The 15,612-nt window shown below is 37.8% G+C and overlaps 1 protein-coding gene across 1 annotated transcript in view; it reads left to right on the forward strand.

The window, feature by feature from the left end:
* The window catches only part of LRRIQ3 (leucine rich repeats and IQ motif containing 3), a 170,612-nt gene extending 161,025 nt beyond the window's left edge, over positions 1-9,587 (forward strand). The window contains exon 7 of the mRNA XM_068966640.1: positions 9,431-9,587. Coding sequence (XP_068822741.1) covers positions 9,431-9,587 — 157 coding nt within the window. The remainder of the gene's footprint in view (positions 1-9,430) is intronic.
* Positions 9,588-15,612: the final 6,025 nt, after the last annotated feature.

A 15,612-nucleotide genomic window follows, 5' to 3' on the forward strand; every position in this document is an offset into this window, starting at 1 on the left:
TCATTATGTCAGTAATGCTTCCTAAAAGGCATTATGAGTCTTATTATAAACATTTTCAAATAAAGATTGAGTATCAATGTGCAGAAAAGAGCTGTGACTCAAAAAAGTAAAACCTGTGTAAAGACTTCAGAAGTTTTTCACTTATTTTTTTGCCAGTTGAGTCTTCATTAAGGTATCAAACACTACTAAAAGCATTCTAATGAATCACAATAGCTAGTGAAGTCATTACCGAGAATATAGCTTCATGATCCTTTTCTGGAAAGAGGGAAAATGAATGAAGAAAGGGGAACTGCAAAGCTCTAGTTTAGGAAGTTGATAAAATACCCACAGAAGTGTTTAAGAATGAATTTGAAAGAGTCTTTAAAATGAAAGAAGTTCTATATCAGGTAAAAGCCTAATCATAACTTTCCCCAAATATTCTTGTGCCTACTCTAAAAAAATGATGACAGTGCTCAATATTGTACCCATTTTAGAGTAGAGTATCATTTAGCTTGGAAGATCTGGTACCTAAGGCAATTATCCAGGTACATCATCATCTTCTTGTCCTTAATTTTTGTCATCAGTTGACCTCCTGTCATTCCCTGTAGTCTTTCTATGTTGATGCATGAAGCTTTCCTTTATCCAATTTCTGCCTTTATCACAGTTAACTTCGGAATTCATAAGAACAATTCTCTTAATTGCCTAACCTAAACATTATTGAATCCCAACAGCCTTTTAACTCATTTCCACAATCATACAAGTGACCCCTTATCTCTTGGAACTGCCCCACCTCTTAAATTTTAAATCCCTGTATATTTATTTATGACTAAAATCTTTTATATTTTCAATTCTTTTTTTCCTTTCCTTTCCCCACATGTTTTCTTCAAATATATTATGACACTGATCCCTCAAATAACCCTTTTTATAGACTTTCTAATGTAGCTTCCTGGAATCTTACATTGAATTATTTTTCCCATTTCATCCAGTGTCTCTGAAGTCCTTTCCTTTCATTGCCTCTACCATGCTAACCACCTCAGCCCGTACATTGGAACAGTCCAATTATGTTTCTTCATTTTTTGTATTCAGGTAAAAATGGCTGGAAGGCATCAGTGATTTGTAAATTTATGCTGATTTTAATTCTGTGGCATCCAGCTTTAGCAGTTCTCTCAAGTGCTTGCTCTTTCTCTCATTACCTACAAAAAGATTTCAACTTCATCAGCTATAGAGCTTCCTATGCAAATGCCACCTCTGACCTTTCCTCCTCAGCAAGTCATTCACTTTATTCCAAAGGAATTTTAGTCCTTCAAGCTTGAATTTGTTTCACTTCTCTTGCACTATTTATAAAATTCTGTGTGCATGAGTGCTAAATCACTTAAGTTGTATCACAACTCTTTGCAATCCTATGGACTGTAGCCCACCTGGCTCCTCTGTCCACAGGATTCTCCAGGCAAGAATAATGGAATGGGTTGCCATGCCCTCCACCAGGGGATCTTTCCAACCCAGGGTTCAAACCCACATCTCTTAAGTCGCCTGCATTAGCAAGCAGGTTCTTTACCACTGGCACCACCTGAGAAGCCCATAAGATTCTACATATCCTATATTTATCATTTCATTTTCTACTGTCTCAAGATTAGGTTCCTATTTTCCTGTTAATAATGCCTCTGTTTTTGCTCTTAGTTAGTCTTGAAATGAGTAATGCAAGACCTCTGTGCTAGGCAGAATTATGGCCCACAAGAAGATACCATACCCTGATCCCTAGGACTATGAATAGGATAAGATACGGGAGTGGGTAGCTATCCTCTTCTCCAGGGGATCTTCTCAACCCAGGTCTCCTGCATTGCAGGCAAATTCTTTACCATCTGAGCCACCAAGGATGTCTACTGTTGGGGTTGGAGATGGAATTTCCTCTTTCCCCATTAGTTCCTTTTGGCTGGCAATTAAAATAGCATAAGACAGATTGACAGAAGAAAATCTAATTACATGTACAAAGGGAATCCACATAAGTATGAAGAATTCCAAAGACATCAAGGCAGATACACCATAACTTAGTTAGGTTATTTAGGTTATTTTTTCTTGTTTCTTGAGGTATGCATGTATTGCTATGAACTTTCCCCTTAGCACTGTTTTACAGTCTCCCACAGGTTTTGGGTTGTTGTGTTTTCATCTTCATTCGTTTCTATGCATATTTTGATTTCTGTTTTGATTTCTTCTGTGATTTATTGGTTAGTCAGCAGCGTATTGTTCAGCCTCCATATGTTGGAATTTTTAATAGTTTTTCTCCTGTAATTGAGATCTAATCTTACTGCATTGTGGTCAGAAAAGATGCTTGGAATGATTTCAACTTTTTTGAATTTACCAAGTCTAGATTTATGGCCCAGGATGTGATCTATCCTGGAGAAGGTTCCGTGTGCACTTGAGAAAAAGGTGAAATTCATTGTTTCGGGGTGAAATGTTCTATAGATATCAATTAGGTCTAACTGGTCTATTGTATCATTTAAAGTTTGTGTTTCCTTGTTAATTTTCTGTTTAGTTGCTCTATCCATAGGTGTGAATGGCGTATTAAAGCCTCCCACTATTATTGTGTTATTGTTGATTTCCCCTTTCATACTTGTTAGCATTTGTCTTACATATTGCAATGCTCCTATGTTGGGTGCATATATATTTATAATTGTTACATCTTCTTCTTGGATTGATCCTTTGATCATTATATAGTATCTGTCTTTGTCTCTTTTCACAGCCTTTGTTTTAAAGTCTATTTTATCTGATATGCGTATTGCTACTCCTGCTTTCTTTTGGTCTCTATTTGCGTGGTATATCTTTTTCCAGCCCTTCACTTTCAGTCTGTATGTGTCCCTTGTTGTGAGGTGGGTCTCTTGTAGACAACATATATAGGGGTCTTCTTTTTCTATCCATTCAGCCAGTCTTTGTCTTTTGGTTGTGGCATTCAACCCATTTATGTTTAAGGTAATTATTGATAAGTATGATCCTATTGCCATTTACTTCATTGTTTTGGGTTCAAGTTTATACACCCTTTTTGTGTTTCCTGTATAGAGAAGATTCTTTAGCATTTTTTGGAGAGCTGGTTTGATGGTGCTGAATTCTCTCAGCTTTTGCTTGTCTGTAAAGCTTTTGATTTCTCCTTCATATTTGAATGAGATCCTCTGGGCTGTAGGTTATTTTCTTTCATCACTTTAAGTATGTCCTGCAATTCCCTCCTGGCCTGAAGAGTTTCTGTTGAAAGATCAGCTGTTATCCTAATGGGAATCCCCTTGTGTGTTATTTTTTTACCCCCCTTGCTGCTTTTAGTATTTGTTCTTTGTGTCTGATTTTTGTTAATTTGATTACTATGTGTCTTGGGGTGTTTCACCTTGGGTTTATCTTGTTTGGGACTTTCTGGGTTTCTTGGACTTGGGTGATTATTTCCTTCCCCATTTTAGGAAAGTTTTCAACTGTTATCTCCTCAAGTATTTTCTCATGGTCTTTCATTTTGTCTTCTTCTTCTGGGACTCCTATGATTTGAATGTTGGGGCGTTTAACACTGTCCTGGAGGTCTCTGAGACTGTCGTCATTTCTTTTAATTCATTTTTATTTTTTCCTCTGATTGATTCATTTCTACCATTCTATCTTCTACTTCACTAATCCTCAGTTCAGTTCAGTTCAGTCACTCAGTCATGTCTGACTCTTTGCGACCCCATGAATTGCAGCATGCCAGGCCTCCCTGTCCATCACCATCTCCCAGAGTTCACTCAGACTCACGTCCATCGAGTCGATGATGCCATCCAGCCATCTCATCCTGGGTCGTCCCCTTCTCCTCCTGCCCCCAATCCCTCCCAGCATCAGAGTCTTTTCCAATGAGTCAACTCTTCGCATGAGGTGGCCAAAGTACTGGAGTTTCAGCTTTAGCATCATTGCTTCCAAAGAAATCCTGAGGCTGATCTCCTTCAGAATGGATTCGTTGGATCCCCTTGCAGTCCAAGGGACTCTCAAGAGTCTTCTCCAACACCACAGTTCAAAAGCATCCATTCTTCAGTGCTCAGCCTTCTTCACAGTCCAACTCTCACATCCATACATGACCACAGGAAAAACCATAGCCTTGACTAGATGGACCTTAGTCAGCAAAGTAATATCTCTGCTTTTGAATATACTATCTAGGTTGGTCGTAACTTTTCTTCCAAGGAGTAAGCGTCTTTTAATTTCATGGCTGCAGTCACCATCTGCAGTGATTTTGGAGCCCCCCAAAATAAAGTCTGACACTGTTTCCACTGTTTCTCCATCTATTTGCCATGAAGTGATGGGACCGGATGCCATGATCTTCTTTTTCTGAATGTTGAGCTTTAAGCCAACTTTTTCACTCTCCTCTTTCACTTTCATCAAGAGGCTTTTTAGCTCCTCTTCACTTTCTGCCATAAGGGTGGTGTCATCTGCATATCTGAGGTTATTGATATTTCTCCCGGCAATCTTGATTCCAGCTTGTGTTTCTTCCAGTCCAGTATTTCTCATGATGTACTCTGCATAGAATTTAAATAAGCAGGGTGACAATATACAGCCTTGACGTACTCCTTTTCCTATTTGGAACTAGTCTGTTGTTCCATGTCCAGTTCTAACTGTTGCTTCCTGACCTGCATACAGATTTCGAAGAGGCAGGTCAAGTGGTCTGGTATTCCCATCTCTTTCAGAATTTTCCACAGTTGATTGTGATCCACACAGTCAAAGGCTTTGGCATAGTCAACAAAGCAGAAATAGATGTTTTTCTGGAACCTTCTTGCTTTTTCCATGATCCAGCGGATGTTGGCAATTTGATCTCTGGTTCCTCTGCCTTTTCTAAAACCAGCTTGAACATCAGGGAGTTCACGGTTCATGTATTGCTGAAGCCTGGCTTGGAGAATTTTGAGCATTACTTTACTAGCATATGAGATCCTATCTTCTACTATTTGTTGCCTCCAGAGTGTTTTTGATCTCATTTATTGCATTATTCATTATATATTGACTCTTATTTATTTCTTCTAGGTCCTTGTTAAACCTTTCTTGCATCTTCTCAATCCTTGTCTCCAGGCTATTTATCTGTGATTCCGTTTTGATTTCAAGATTTTAGATCATTTTCACTATCATTATTTGGAATTCTTTATCAGGTAGATTCCCTATCTCCTCCTCTTTTGTTTGGTTTGATGGGCATTTATCCTGTTCCTTTACCTGCTGGGTATTCCTCTGTCTCTTCATCTTGTTTATATTGCTGTGTTTGGGGTGGCCTTTCTCTATTCTGGCAGTTTGTGGAGTTGTCTTTATTGTGGAGTTTCCTCACCATGGGTGGGGTTGTACAGGCGGCTTGTCAAGATTTCTTGGTTAGGAAAGCTTGTGTCGCTGTTCTGGTGGGTGGAGCTGGATTTCTTCTCTCTGGAGTGCAATGAAGTGTCCAGTAATGGGTTATGAGATGTCAATGGTTTTGGTGTAACTTTGGGCAGCCTGTATATTGGAGCTCAGGGCTGTGTTCCTGTGTTGCTGGAGAATTTGCGTGGTATGTCTTGCTCTGGAACTTGTTGGCCCTTGGGTGGTGCTTGGTTTCAGTGTAGGTGTGGAGGCGTTTGATGAGCTCCTGTCAATTAATGTTCCCTGGAGTCAGGAGTTCTCTGGTGTTCTCAGGATTTGGACTTTAGCCTCCTGCTTCTGGTTTTCAGTCTTATTTTTACAGTAGTCTCAAGACTTCTCCTTCTATTCAGCACCTTTGATAAAACATCTAGGTTAAAGATGAAAAGTTTCTCCACAGTGAGGGACACCCAGAGAGCTTCACAGAGTTACATGGAGAAGAGAAGAGGGAGGAGGGAGCTAGAGGTGACCCGAATGAGATGAGGTGGAATCAATAGAGGAGAGAGTAAGCTAGCCAGTAATCACTTCCTTTTGTGCACCCCACAACTGGACCGCTCAGAGATGTTCATGGAGTTATACAGAGAGGAGAAGAGGGAGGAAGGAGACAGAGGTGGCCAGGAGGATAAAAGCGGGGAATATCAGTTCTCTAAGTGTTCTCCACCGTCTGGAGCACACAGAGATTCACAGAGTTGGGTAGAGAAGAGAGGGGGTAGGGAGGAGACAGAGGCGACCTGGTGGAGAAAAAGGAGAGTCAAAAGGGGGAGAGAGCAGTCAAGCCAGTAATCTCGCTCCGAAGTAAAAATGGGTACTGAAGATTGGGTTCTTAAAGGTACAAAATTGATAACAAATACCAAAAAGCAAAGATTAAAAATCTAGAGTAGAGTTTGGAATTTCAAAAATACAATATTAGAGAAAAGAAGAAAAAAAGTCACAAAAATTATAATATATATATATATATATGAAGTTTGCTTTAAAAAATAGGGTCTTTTTTTTTGCAAAGTAATAGTAGGTTATAAACGTGAAAATTAAAGGAGTAATAGAGGACTTAAAAATTTAAAAAAATTTTAAAAAAAAGAATGATTGTAAAAATAGTAAAACTATATCTAGGACTTTCTCTGGTGTTGTTGTGGGTATTGTGGGGTCAGTTCATGTTTGGATAGTTCCTTGGTCTGGCTTATATTTCTCAAGATCTATAGGCCCCGTCCTATGTAGTCATACTAACAACAGGGTTTTAATCTATTTCACCCATCCCTTCCAAGGCAGTTCCCTCTGTTTTAGCTTCTTCTGTTTGCTGGTCTCTTCAGTGTCTGATTTCCGCCCTGACACAAAGGGGGTGGTGGTGGACACTTGTTTTAGGCTTACTTGTTCAGTCGCACTGTGGGGAGGGAGGGACCCTGCAAACAAATAACGTTGGCGTGTGCTCGCAGTGCCTCAGCCACACTGGGCCTGCCCCCACTCACAGTGCATGTGCCCTCCCTGCCCACTGCTCAGGCTCTAGGTTGCTCCACTGGGAACCGTCCGAGGCCAGCCCTGGGCTTCATGCATCTCCCAGGTCTAAGCCGCTCAGGTTCTGGCACTTGGGTAGTTCTCAGAGGCGCAGACTTGGTTGGGCCTGCGTTTTGTGCCCTTCTCAGGTCCAAGCAGCTCAAGTGATGAGGTGTTTGGTGAGTGTGGTTGCTGTGACTTATCGCCTTCCCTGTCCCTGCCACTCGGTTTTCTGGGTGTACAACTGGCGCACCTTCTCAAGCGGATGTTGACTGCCTAGAACCCCAAGAAGTCTAGTTAGCAAAGAAGCCTGCTTGCAGTTTGGTAGATAATGTTTCTCTGGGGCTGCGACTGCCCCCTTCCGGCTCTGGCTGCCTGTCACCGGAGGGGGATGGTCTGCAGCCGGCTAGTTATGTTCAGTCCTTTGTTCTGTGCCCCTTTGTTCTGGCGGTGTCTTAGGGCTTTTCGTGTTGTAGCTATCCCACAGTCTGGTTTGCTAGCCCAAGTTAGTTCGCTCAGATTGCCCTCGGGGCATTCAGGCCAGATCCTTACTCTAAGCAATGCAGCCCGCACCCCCCTACCCAGCCCCCACTTGCTAGTGGCGGGTGCAGGCGTCTTCGCTGCTTCTCCGCTGGGGCAGTTACCGTTGGGCTCGTAATCTGTGGGTTTTAATTATTTATTTATTTTTCCTCCCTGTTATGTTGCCCTCTGTGCTTCCAAGGCTCGCCACAGACTCAGCAATGAGAGTGTTTCCTGGTGTTTGGAAACTTCTCTCTTTTTAAGACTCCCTTCCTGGGATGGAGCTCCGTCCCTCCCTCTTTTGTCTCTTTTTGTCTTTTGTATTTTTTCCTACCTCCTTTCAAAGACAATGGGCTGCTTTTCTGGGTGCCTGATGTCCTCTGCAGCATTCAGAAGTTGTTTTGTGGAATTTACTCAGCATTTAAATGTCCTTTTGATGAATTGTGGGGGAGAAAGTGGTCTCCCCGTCCTATTCCTCCACCATCTTAGGACCGCCCCCCTCTCATGAGTCTTTAAATGCAGAAGCAGAAAAGAAAGTCAAGAGACTCAAAGAAGAAGGAAGATTTGACATGACATTGCTGACTTGAAAATGAGAGGAGTCATGTAGGAAGAGTGAAAAGGAAATGAATTCTTTAGCAATCTTGGAAAGAGGACCCCAAGACCTGAATGAGAACCATGGCCATGGTTAACACCTTATTAATTGTTGGGTACACCAGGATTTTAAATACATTAACTCATTTAGTCCTTCACTAAATCCTATGAGTTGAATTATTCCCTTTTAAAAAATGAAGAAAATGAGGTAGAGAGAACTTAAGTAACGTTCAAAATCATGTAGTCAATAAATTGCAGACTTTCTAGACTTAGGCCTCTCTTCCACTCCCCAAATCCACATTTCTGAGTATACCTAAATACAAATATATGTATAATAATATATATTTCATTTATATATTCATATACCTTTATTTCTGTTTACCTTCTATAAGTGTCTCATAATTATACCTTATTTATCTTTGTTTCAAGCATCTAGGGATAGTGGCAAACATTATAGTATATAACTCTTGAATGAATGAGTATTAATGAAATAATTCTCCTAAAGCCTATGGCATTTCTCAGGTTTGCCTACGTAATCTGTTTCACATTTCTCTAACATAGTAAGAGTTTATTGGTCTGCCGATGGCACCCCACTCCAGTACTCTTGCCTGGAAAATCCCATGGGTGGAGGAGCGTGGTAGGCTGCAGTCCATGGGGTCGCGAAGAGTTGGACACGACTGAGTGACTTCACTTTTACTTTTCACTTTCATGCATTGGAGAAGGAAATGGCAACTCACTCTAGTGTTCTTGCCTGGAGAATCCCAGGGATGGGGGAGCCTGGTGGGCTGCCGTCTATGGGGATGCACAGAGTCGGACACGACTGAAGTGACTTCGCAGCAGTAGCAGCAGCAGGGCTACCATAGCAAAATAGCACATATTCGGTTATTTAAGCAACAGAAATTTGTTTTCTCAAGTCGTGGAGAGTAGAAGTCCAAGATGAAGATGTTTTTAGGATTGGCTTCCCCTGAGGCCTTTCTCCTTGGTTTGAAGATGGCTACCTTCTCACTGTGTCCTCACATAACCTTTGTTTTATGTATGTGTATCATTGATGTCCCCTCATGTTCTTATAAGGACACCTCTAAAAGACCTTTCTCCAAATACAGTCTCATTCTAAGGTACTGTGGGTTAGTATTTCAACATGTGAGTTTGTGGAGTACTGTCCACAGATAGAGTCCTAGATAGAGCTTGGATTTAGTGAGGCTTAAGTACAAATTCTACAAATCATGGCAGAGTCTGGTTTAGATGCCACTTTGGGAATCTAAGCCAGTGTTTTTAAGAATTCTCAGTTACAGCTAATAGAAAACTTAGAAATATTAGCCAAAGATGAATATTATTTAATGATATAATAAAATTTTATGCCGTAAGTGGAGCTTTGTCTTTCTCTCATTTGTATGTATCTATTTTGAAGACATCTAATTATAGTTACAGTTTAATTGATTGTTATGGTTTTAGCTGTGTAAAAGTATCTCCTTCTGTTACCTTTCTTTGTTCTTAGGGCTCAAGAAATACATAAAAGACACTATGAAGAAAAGTTTGTTAATGATATGATTGCCTTTGAGAAAGCTTGTGAAAGACTTCAAGATGCTAGAACAAAAGCTGCAGTTGTGAAAAAGAAGTTAGTCACTAAGGTTCCTGATGGAATGACAAAGTGAACTGAAGCCAGATCACATTCTGTGGTCATTTTGAATTATGGCCATTGTTTAGTTAAAGGACTTTGAAATAATACTGTGAAAGAAAAAGTACTCTATGTCACAAGATTGATTTGTAAATATATCTTCTAAAATATAAAGAATAATTAAAATGTATATCTTCTTGATCATAATTTAACTTAAATCAAGTTGACTTGGCACACCTAAAGATTCCTTATATATCTAGATACCCAGGGAACGATGAAAGCTGACAATTTATTTCAGGAATTATTGCAAAGCCATTACTTTTATTGTTTCATATTATGAGTTCAGCAATTTGTAATCTATTTACAGCTTCTATGGCAAACTTAATAGTTTTTGTGGTCCCAACTGTTGACTTTTATTGAGACACTGTGTTCGTTGATCAATTTCATAGCCTGCTTTCATATATTTAATTATATTTCATGTTTATTTTATTAAAACTTTCTTTTTTCAAAATAGAAGTTTCACCATTATATTGGTGACTTGTGTTCTTATAAGAATTCAGAAAATATAAATTGAAAAGGAAAATTAGATATTTGTAATAACTTCCTAGAAGACTGTAAGATTTTGTATATTTACTTTTGTTGTGTTAGCCTTCACTTATATAGGGAACAGAGGAGAGAGTTAAGAGAAAGAACACATATAATCAAGTAACTGTGATTATAAAGTATCCAGAAATGGTATATAATCATTTTAAGTCTATGTAATATATCAAGATTGCCAGGAGAAATATCAATCACCTCAGATATGCAGATGACACCACCCTTATGACAGAAAGTGAAGAGGAACTAAAAAGCCTCTTGATGAAAGTGAAAGAGGAGAGTGAAAAAGTTGGCTTAAAGCTCAACATTCAGAAAATGAAGATCATGGCATCCGGTCCCATCACTTCATAGCAAATAGATGGAGAAACAGTGGAAACAGTGTCAGACTTTATATTTTTGGGCTCCAAAATCACTGCAGATGGTGACTGAAGCCATGAAATTAAAAGACACTTACTCCTTGGAAGAAAAGTTATGAGCAACCTAGATAGCATATTCAAAAGCAGAGACATTACTTTGCCAACAAAAGTCTGTCTAGTCAAGGCTATGGTTTTTCCAGTAGTTATGTATGGATGTGAGTGTTGGACTGTGAAGAAAGCTGAGTGCCAAAGATTTGATGCTTTTGAACTGTGGTGTTGGAGAAGACTCTTGAGAGTCCCTTGGACTGCAAGGAGATCCAACCAGTCCATTCTAAAGGAGACCAGTCCTGGGTGTTCATTGGAAGGACTGATGCTAAAGCTGAAACTCCAATACTTTGGCCACCTCAGGCGAAGAATTGACTCATTGGAAAAGGCTCTGATGCTGGGAGGGATTGGGGGCAGGAGGAGAAGGGGATGACAGAGGATGAAATGGCTGGATGGCATCACCGACTCGATGGACATAAGTTTGAGTAAACTCTGGGAATTGGTGATGGACAGGGAGGCCTGGCGTGCCGTGATTCATGGGGTCTCAAAGAGTCAGACACGACTGAGCAACTGAACTGAACTAAACTGAATATATGGTATAGAATTTAAAATGTAAAGAACAATATAAAAATACATGAAAAGTCTTTGTAAAATTTTGGATGATTTTGAATAGTATTTTCAATCTAGAAAAATAAATATCTCACTATTATTATGACATTGTTCACTTTATGCAGTAGAGCTAATATCATTCAAAATTCCTCTTTACTGCTCATCAGTTATATATGCAGGGTTTGTGTTTCTTTTTTAAAATCCTCTAATTTTCTTAATCTATGCTAAAGTTCCAAAAATTAAGTATTTTGCAACAGCAGTTATGCATTGTGCTTCTTTGCTGGACTGCTAAAAAATCCTAGTAGCATTTCCCTAATTTTCTGTAAAATCGTAACTTTCTATTTAAATCATGATTCCAGCTCTCTGTTTTCTTGTTAATTTGCAGAAAGCTAATGAGCAAGTCATATTGGTATTTTTAATTATCCTTCAAAAAGAACAAAGGGGGATACTGTGATGTGGTAAAAGTATGACAGATGTAGAATTCCATAACAAATTAGATAATGTCTTTGTTACCCCATTTTTTCTGTTCTGTATTTAGAACACTACATATCTTCTGGGGACTTAATTAAAAATAATAGTCCATGTCACATAGCATTGTTATGAATTGAATGAAAAAAAACATAAAAAGCAACTTAGTGCATTCCACAGAGTAAGCACTTAATAAAGGTAAGTGCATACATATTATATTACACACAATGCTTTTTCTGTCTATAGCTCTGTTTTCCTATTTATGTGTAGTCCCAAGTCAATCTCATGACTTTTACTGCTGCTTACTATTTATATTTTGAAGAATCAAAATTCTGTGTCCCTGGGTTATATCTTAAATTTAATATAGCTCCTATATGTCCAAATGCATGCTAAATACTTCTGCTTTGAAGGCCTAAAATCTTTTGAAAATCATACATTGAAATGGAATTTATTTATTTTTTTATTTGCTTCCCTCCCTTTCCAATGTTGCTTTTCTTTCTATATGCCCAACCTCCCCTAGGTTCATAACCATCTGAAGTTTCCCATATTAAAATTTTTGAACATATCTTTGACTTTTTTTTCCTCTTACCTCACCACATCTTATTAGATCTCCAGCCCCAAAACTTTATCTGCAAGGTTTCTTTGGCAGAGACAGGCTCGCTTTTCACCAAACCCATTTTCTGTTTCTTCAGGACACAATTAGCCTATATTTTCCAGCCTCCTTACTCAGTTAATTGAAGCAAAAGACTGAATTTTGATCAGTGGAATCTGGGGAAAAGTGATTGGCAGCCCTTCCAGGTACATACCATGCAGTAAACTCTGTGATTTTTCTTCTTCTTTTGCTATCTTGGAAAACACATGTTAAAGATGGGTGAACCATAAGATGGTTCTGGTTGGGAACCAGAGTCCTGACCAAATCATGGTGGTAGGGTGAACAAGAACACACATTTTGTTCCTTGGCAAACTTTTTCACTAAAGCCAAGATAATACATATTTAATATTTTGTGGATCATATGATATCTCTTGCAACTGCTCAATTACATGTTCTAAAACAAAGGGAACCATAGATAAGATGAAAAACAAATGAGTATAGTTGTGTTGCAATAAAAACTTGTTTACAAAATAAGAAGTTGGTCAGATTTGGCCTATGAGTGATAGTTTTCCATAAAGAATTAGACTTGCAGTTTTTTAGACCTTATATACACAAGAATGCTAGATTCTTCTAACCCAAAACAAATGTTAGACATAACAAATTTCTCACATAAATAAATACTTATAACATTCTTATATAAGTAAGGCTACTCTAAAGCATTGTTACAGATTAAAATAAAATTGTTTACACATGGTAATAATACTGAAGTACTTCAAAATAAATCACCACTAAAACTAATATACAAACACCGGACAAAATTTGCTTAAATAGGAAAGTGCTATACCAAAGCCAAGGTTAACAGGAAGAAATAGCAGAAGTTTATGCAAAAAAGAAGGTGATGGAAAAAAGTGGGATTGGAGCCAAGAAGTGACATACTATGAGCCCTTTCTTTGAGTAGTGAGATACTGATAGAAGAAGAAAAGCTTTCTTTTATCTTCTTCCCAGAGATTTCTTAACAGAAGCAGTGACCACCAAGGATTACAGGAGCAACATTTCATCTTAAAATTAAGAGGTCAGTTAGCAACTTTTCCTTCTTTATATTTCTTAGAATCAAGAGTAAACTTGTATTTTCTGTCTGATAATCAATCCAATAGTCCAAATTGTATAGTAGGAGAGTACAATGTTTAAGGTCACCAACTTTGAAATAAAAAATATTGAAGCTTAAATTCTTTGTCATTTTATTAATTGCTTGACATAAAGTTATTGAAGCTCAGTAGAAATTTTGGTTTCTTCATAGATGAAGTATGCAATGCATTTAGGATGTTAGTGTATCACAGTAAGCACTCAGTTCATGGTAGTGATACTTATGTACAAAGACAATAGAGATTCCATGAATTCACAAGGAATGACTCATTCTCTTGAAATTCACCTGATGTCTTTTTCAATACCTTTGTATTGTGTTTTGAAGAAAATATTTCCTAAAGTTGCACATTTATCTGCTAACAGGAGTGAGCCTTGTAATTACAGAAGCTAAAAATGCCTATCATTTGCTGGGAAGATGAAAAGGATGAACAGAACAGAAGCAAGAGAAAGGAGCTATTATGCAGATATATGTTCTTTCACATAATCACACAAGGGCAAGCACAGACAGACTCAAAGTGTTCCCAGATAAATTTTATGCATATTATTTTGACTATTTATTATTAACTATAATGATTTGTTATTGGATACACAATATTAAAAAGATGTATTTTGTAATATCAATGACCTAAAATGTGAGTGAAGAGTAAGTATAGTTTCTGTATATTATCAAAGTTAAGCTGTTATTATGTTAACATGTTAGCATAACATATTATAACTATAATAGATTTTATGTTAACCTCATTGTAACCACAAAAGTAAAACCTGTAGTAGATACACAAAAGATTAAAATAAAGAGATCAAAGTATACACCACAAGAAGTCATCAAATCAAAAAGGAAGACAGCAAGAGGAGAAGAAAGGAACAGAGAAATTGTGAAACAGTGAACAGTTAACAAAATGGCAATAGTAAGACCTTAACTATCAATAAGTACCTTAAATGTAGATGGATTAAATTCTCCAATGAAGAAATAGAATAACTGAATGGATTAAAAAATAATAGACTCACTTTAGCTTTAAGGATAAAGTGAAGGAATAGGAAAAGATATTATAAGCAAATGGTAATCATAGAGAGCAGGAATAGTGATATATATATATATATACACACATACACTGTAGACTAAAAATGGTGAAAAAAGACAACAAAGTCATTAAATAATGATAAAAGATCAATTCACAACAAGATATCATGATGTTAAATATTTATCCACCTCACACTGAAGGACCTAAATGTATAAAATGCAGAACTAAAAGAAGAAATAAGCAATAGTACAATAATAGAAGACTTTAATACTTGACTCACAGCAGTGGAAAAGTTATAAGACACAATAAGAAACTATATTTGAATATTTTAGACAAAATGGACCTACCAGACATATATACAACATTCCTTTGAGTTACAGAAGAATATGCATTCTTATCCAGCATATATGGAATATTCTCCAGGATAGATCATGTGTTAGGTCACAAAACCTGTCTCAACAAATTCAAGAAGATAGAAATTGTATCAAGTATCTTTTCCAAACACAATGCTACAAAACTAGACATGAATAGCAGGAGTAAAATAGAAAGTCATATTTTCCCATACCAACTAGCCAAAATGGGTAACCAATATCTCTTAGACTCTCTCACCCTCTGTCCCTCTCTGCCTCCCTCTCTCCATATATGTATGTATTGTGCATGTATGTAATATCCGTTTGACAGATAGAGAGCTGTAAATGAAAAGAAAACTAGAAAATTAATTCTTAAGAAGCCCTTCCTAGGTAAGCAGAAATGCCAAAATCTGGGATGGTAGGATGAAACTTAGGCTTCTCTGGCAGAGAGATTTTACTGGGGTAATTGAAAATTTATAGTTTCATAAGTTATAAATTTACAAAGATTTTTGGGCTAATGTGATGGATTAGAGTCTTTAAAACCCTCAGATAGAGAACTAGTTCTTGCTAAATTTCTCCAGTGGAACTTCTGCTGAGTTTTTAGTATTTCAGGAAGTTGGAAGGCTATGATTGAAAGCAGAGAGAGAGAGAGCAGTTTATAACCATCATGCTTAGATTCCAAAGACCTGCTAGAATGAGGAATTGGTAATATGCATAAGGTTGATTTCACCCTCAAAGCCATAGAACAAGAACCTGCTAAAGCCTCCACAGATTCCTTCATCCAACTCAATCTCTAATTGGACAAAAGTGATCAATTCCTTACTCTTAGGGTCCTCAAATGTCTTGCCCTCTTTAAGGGAAAACAAAATGTACTCTATTCTCT

Source organism: Capricornis sumatraensis, chromosome 2, assembly GCF_032405125.1.
Source record: "Capricornis sumatraensis isolate serow.1 chromosome 2, serow.2, whole genome shotgun sequence".
Lineage (NCBI taxonomy): Eukaryota > Metazoa > Chordata > Mammalia > Artiodactyla > Bovidae > Capricornis > Capricornis sumatraensis.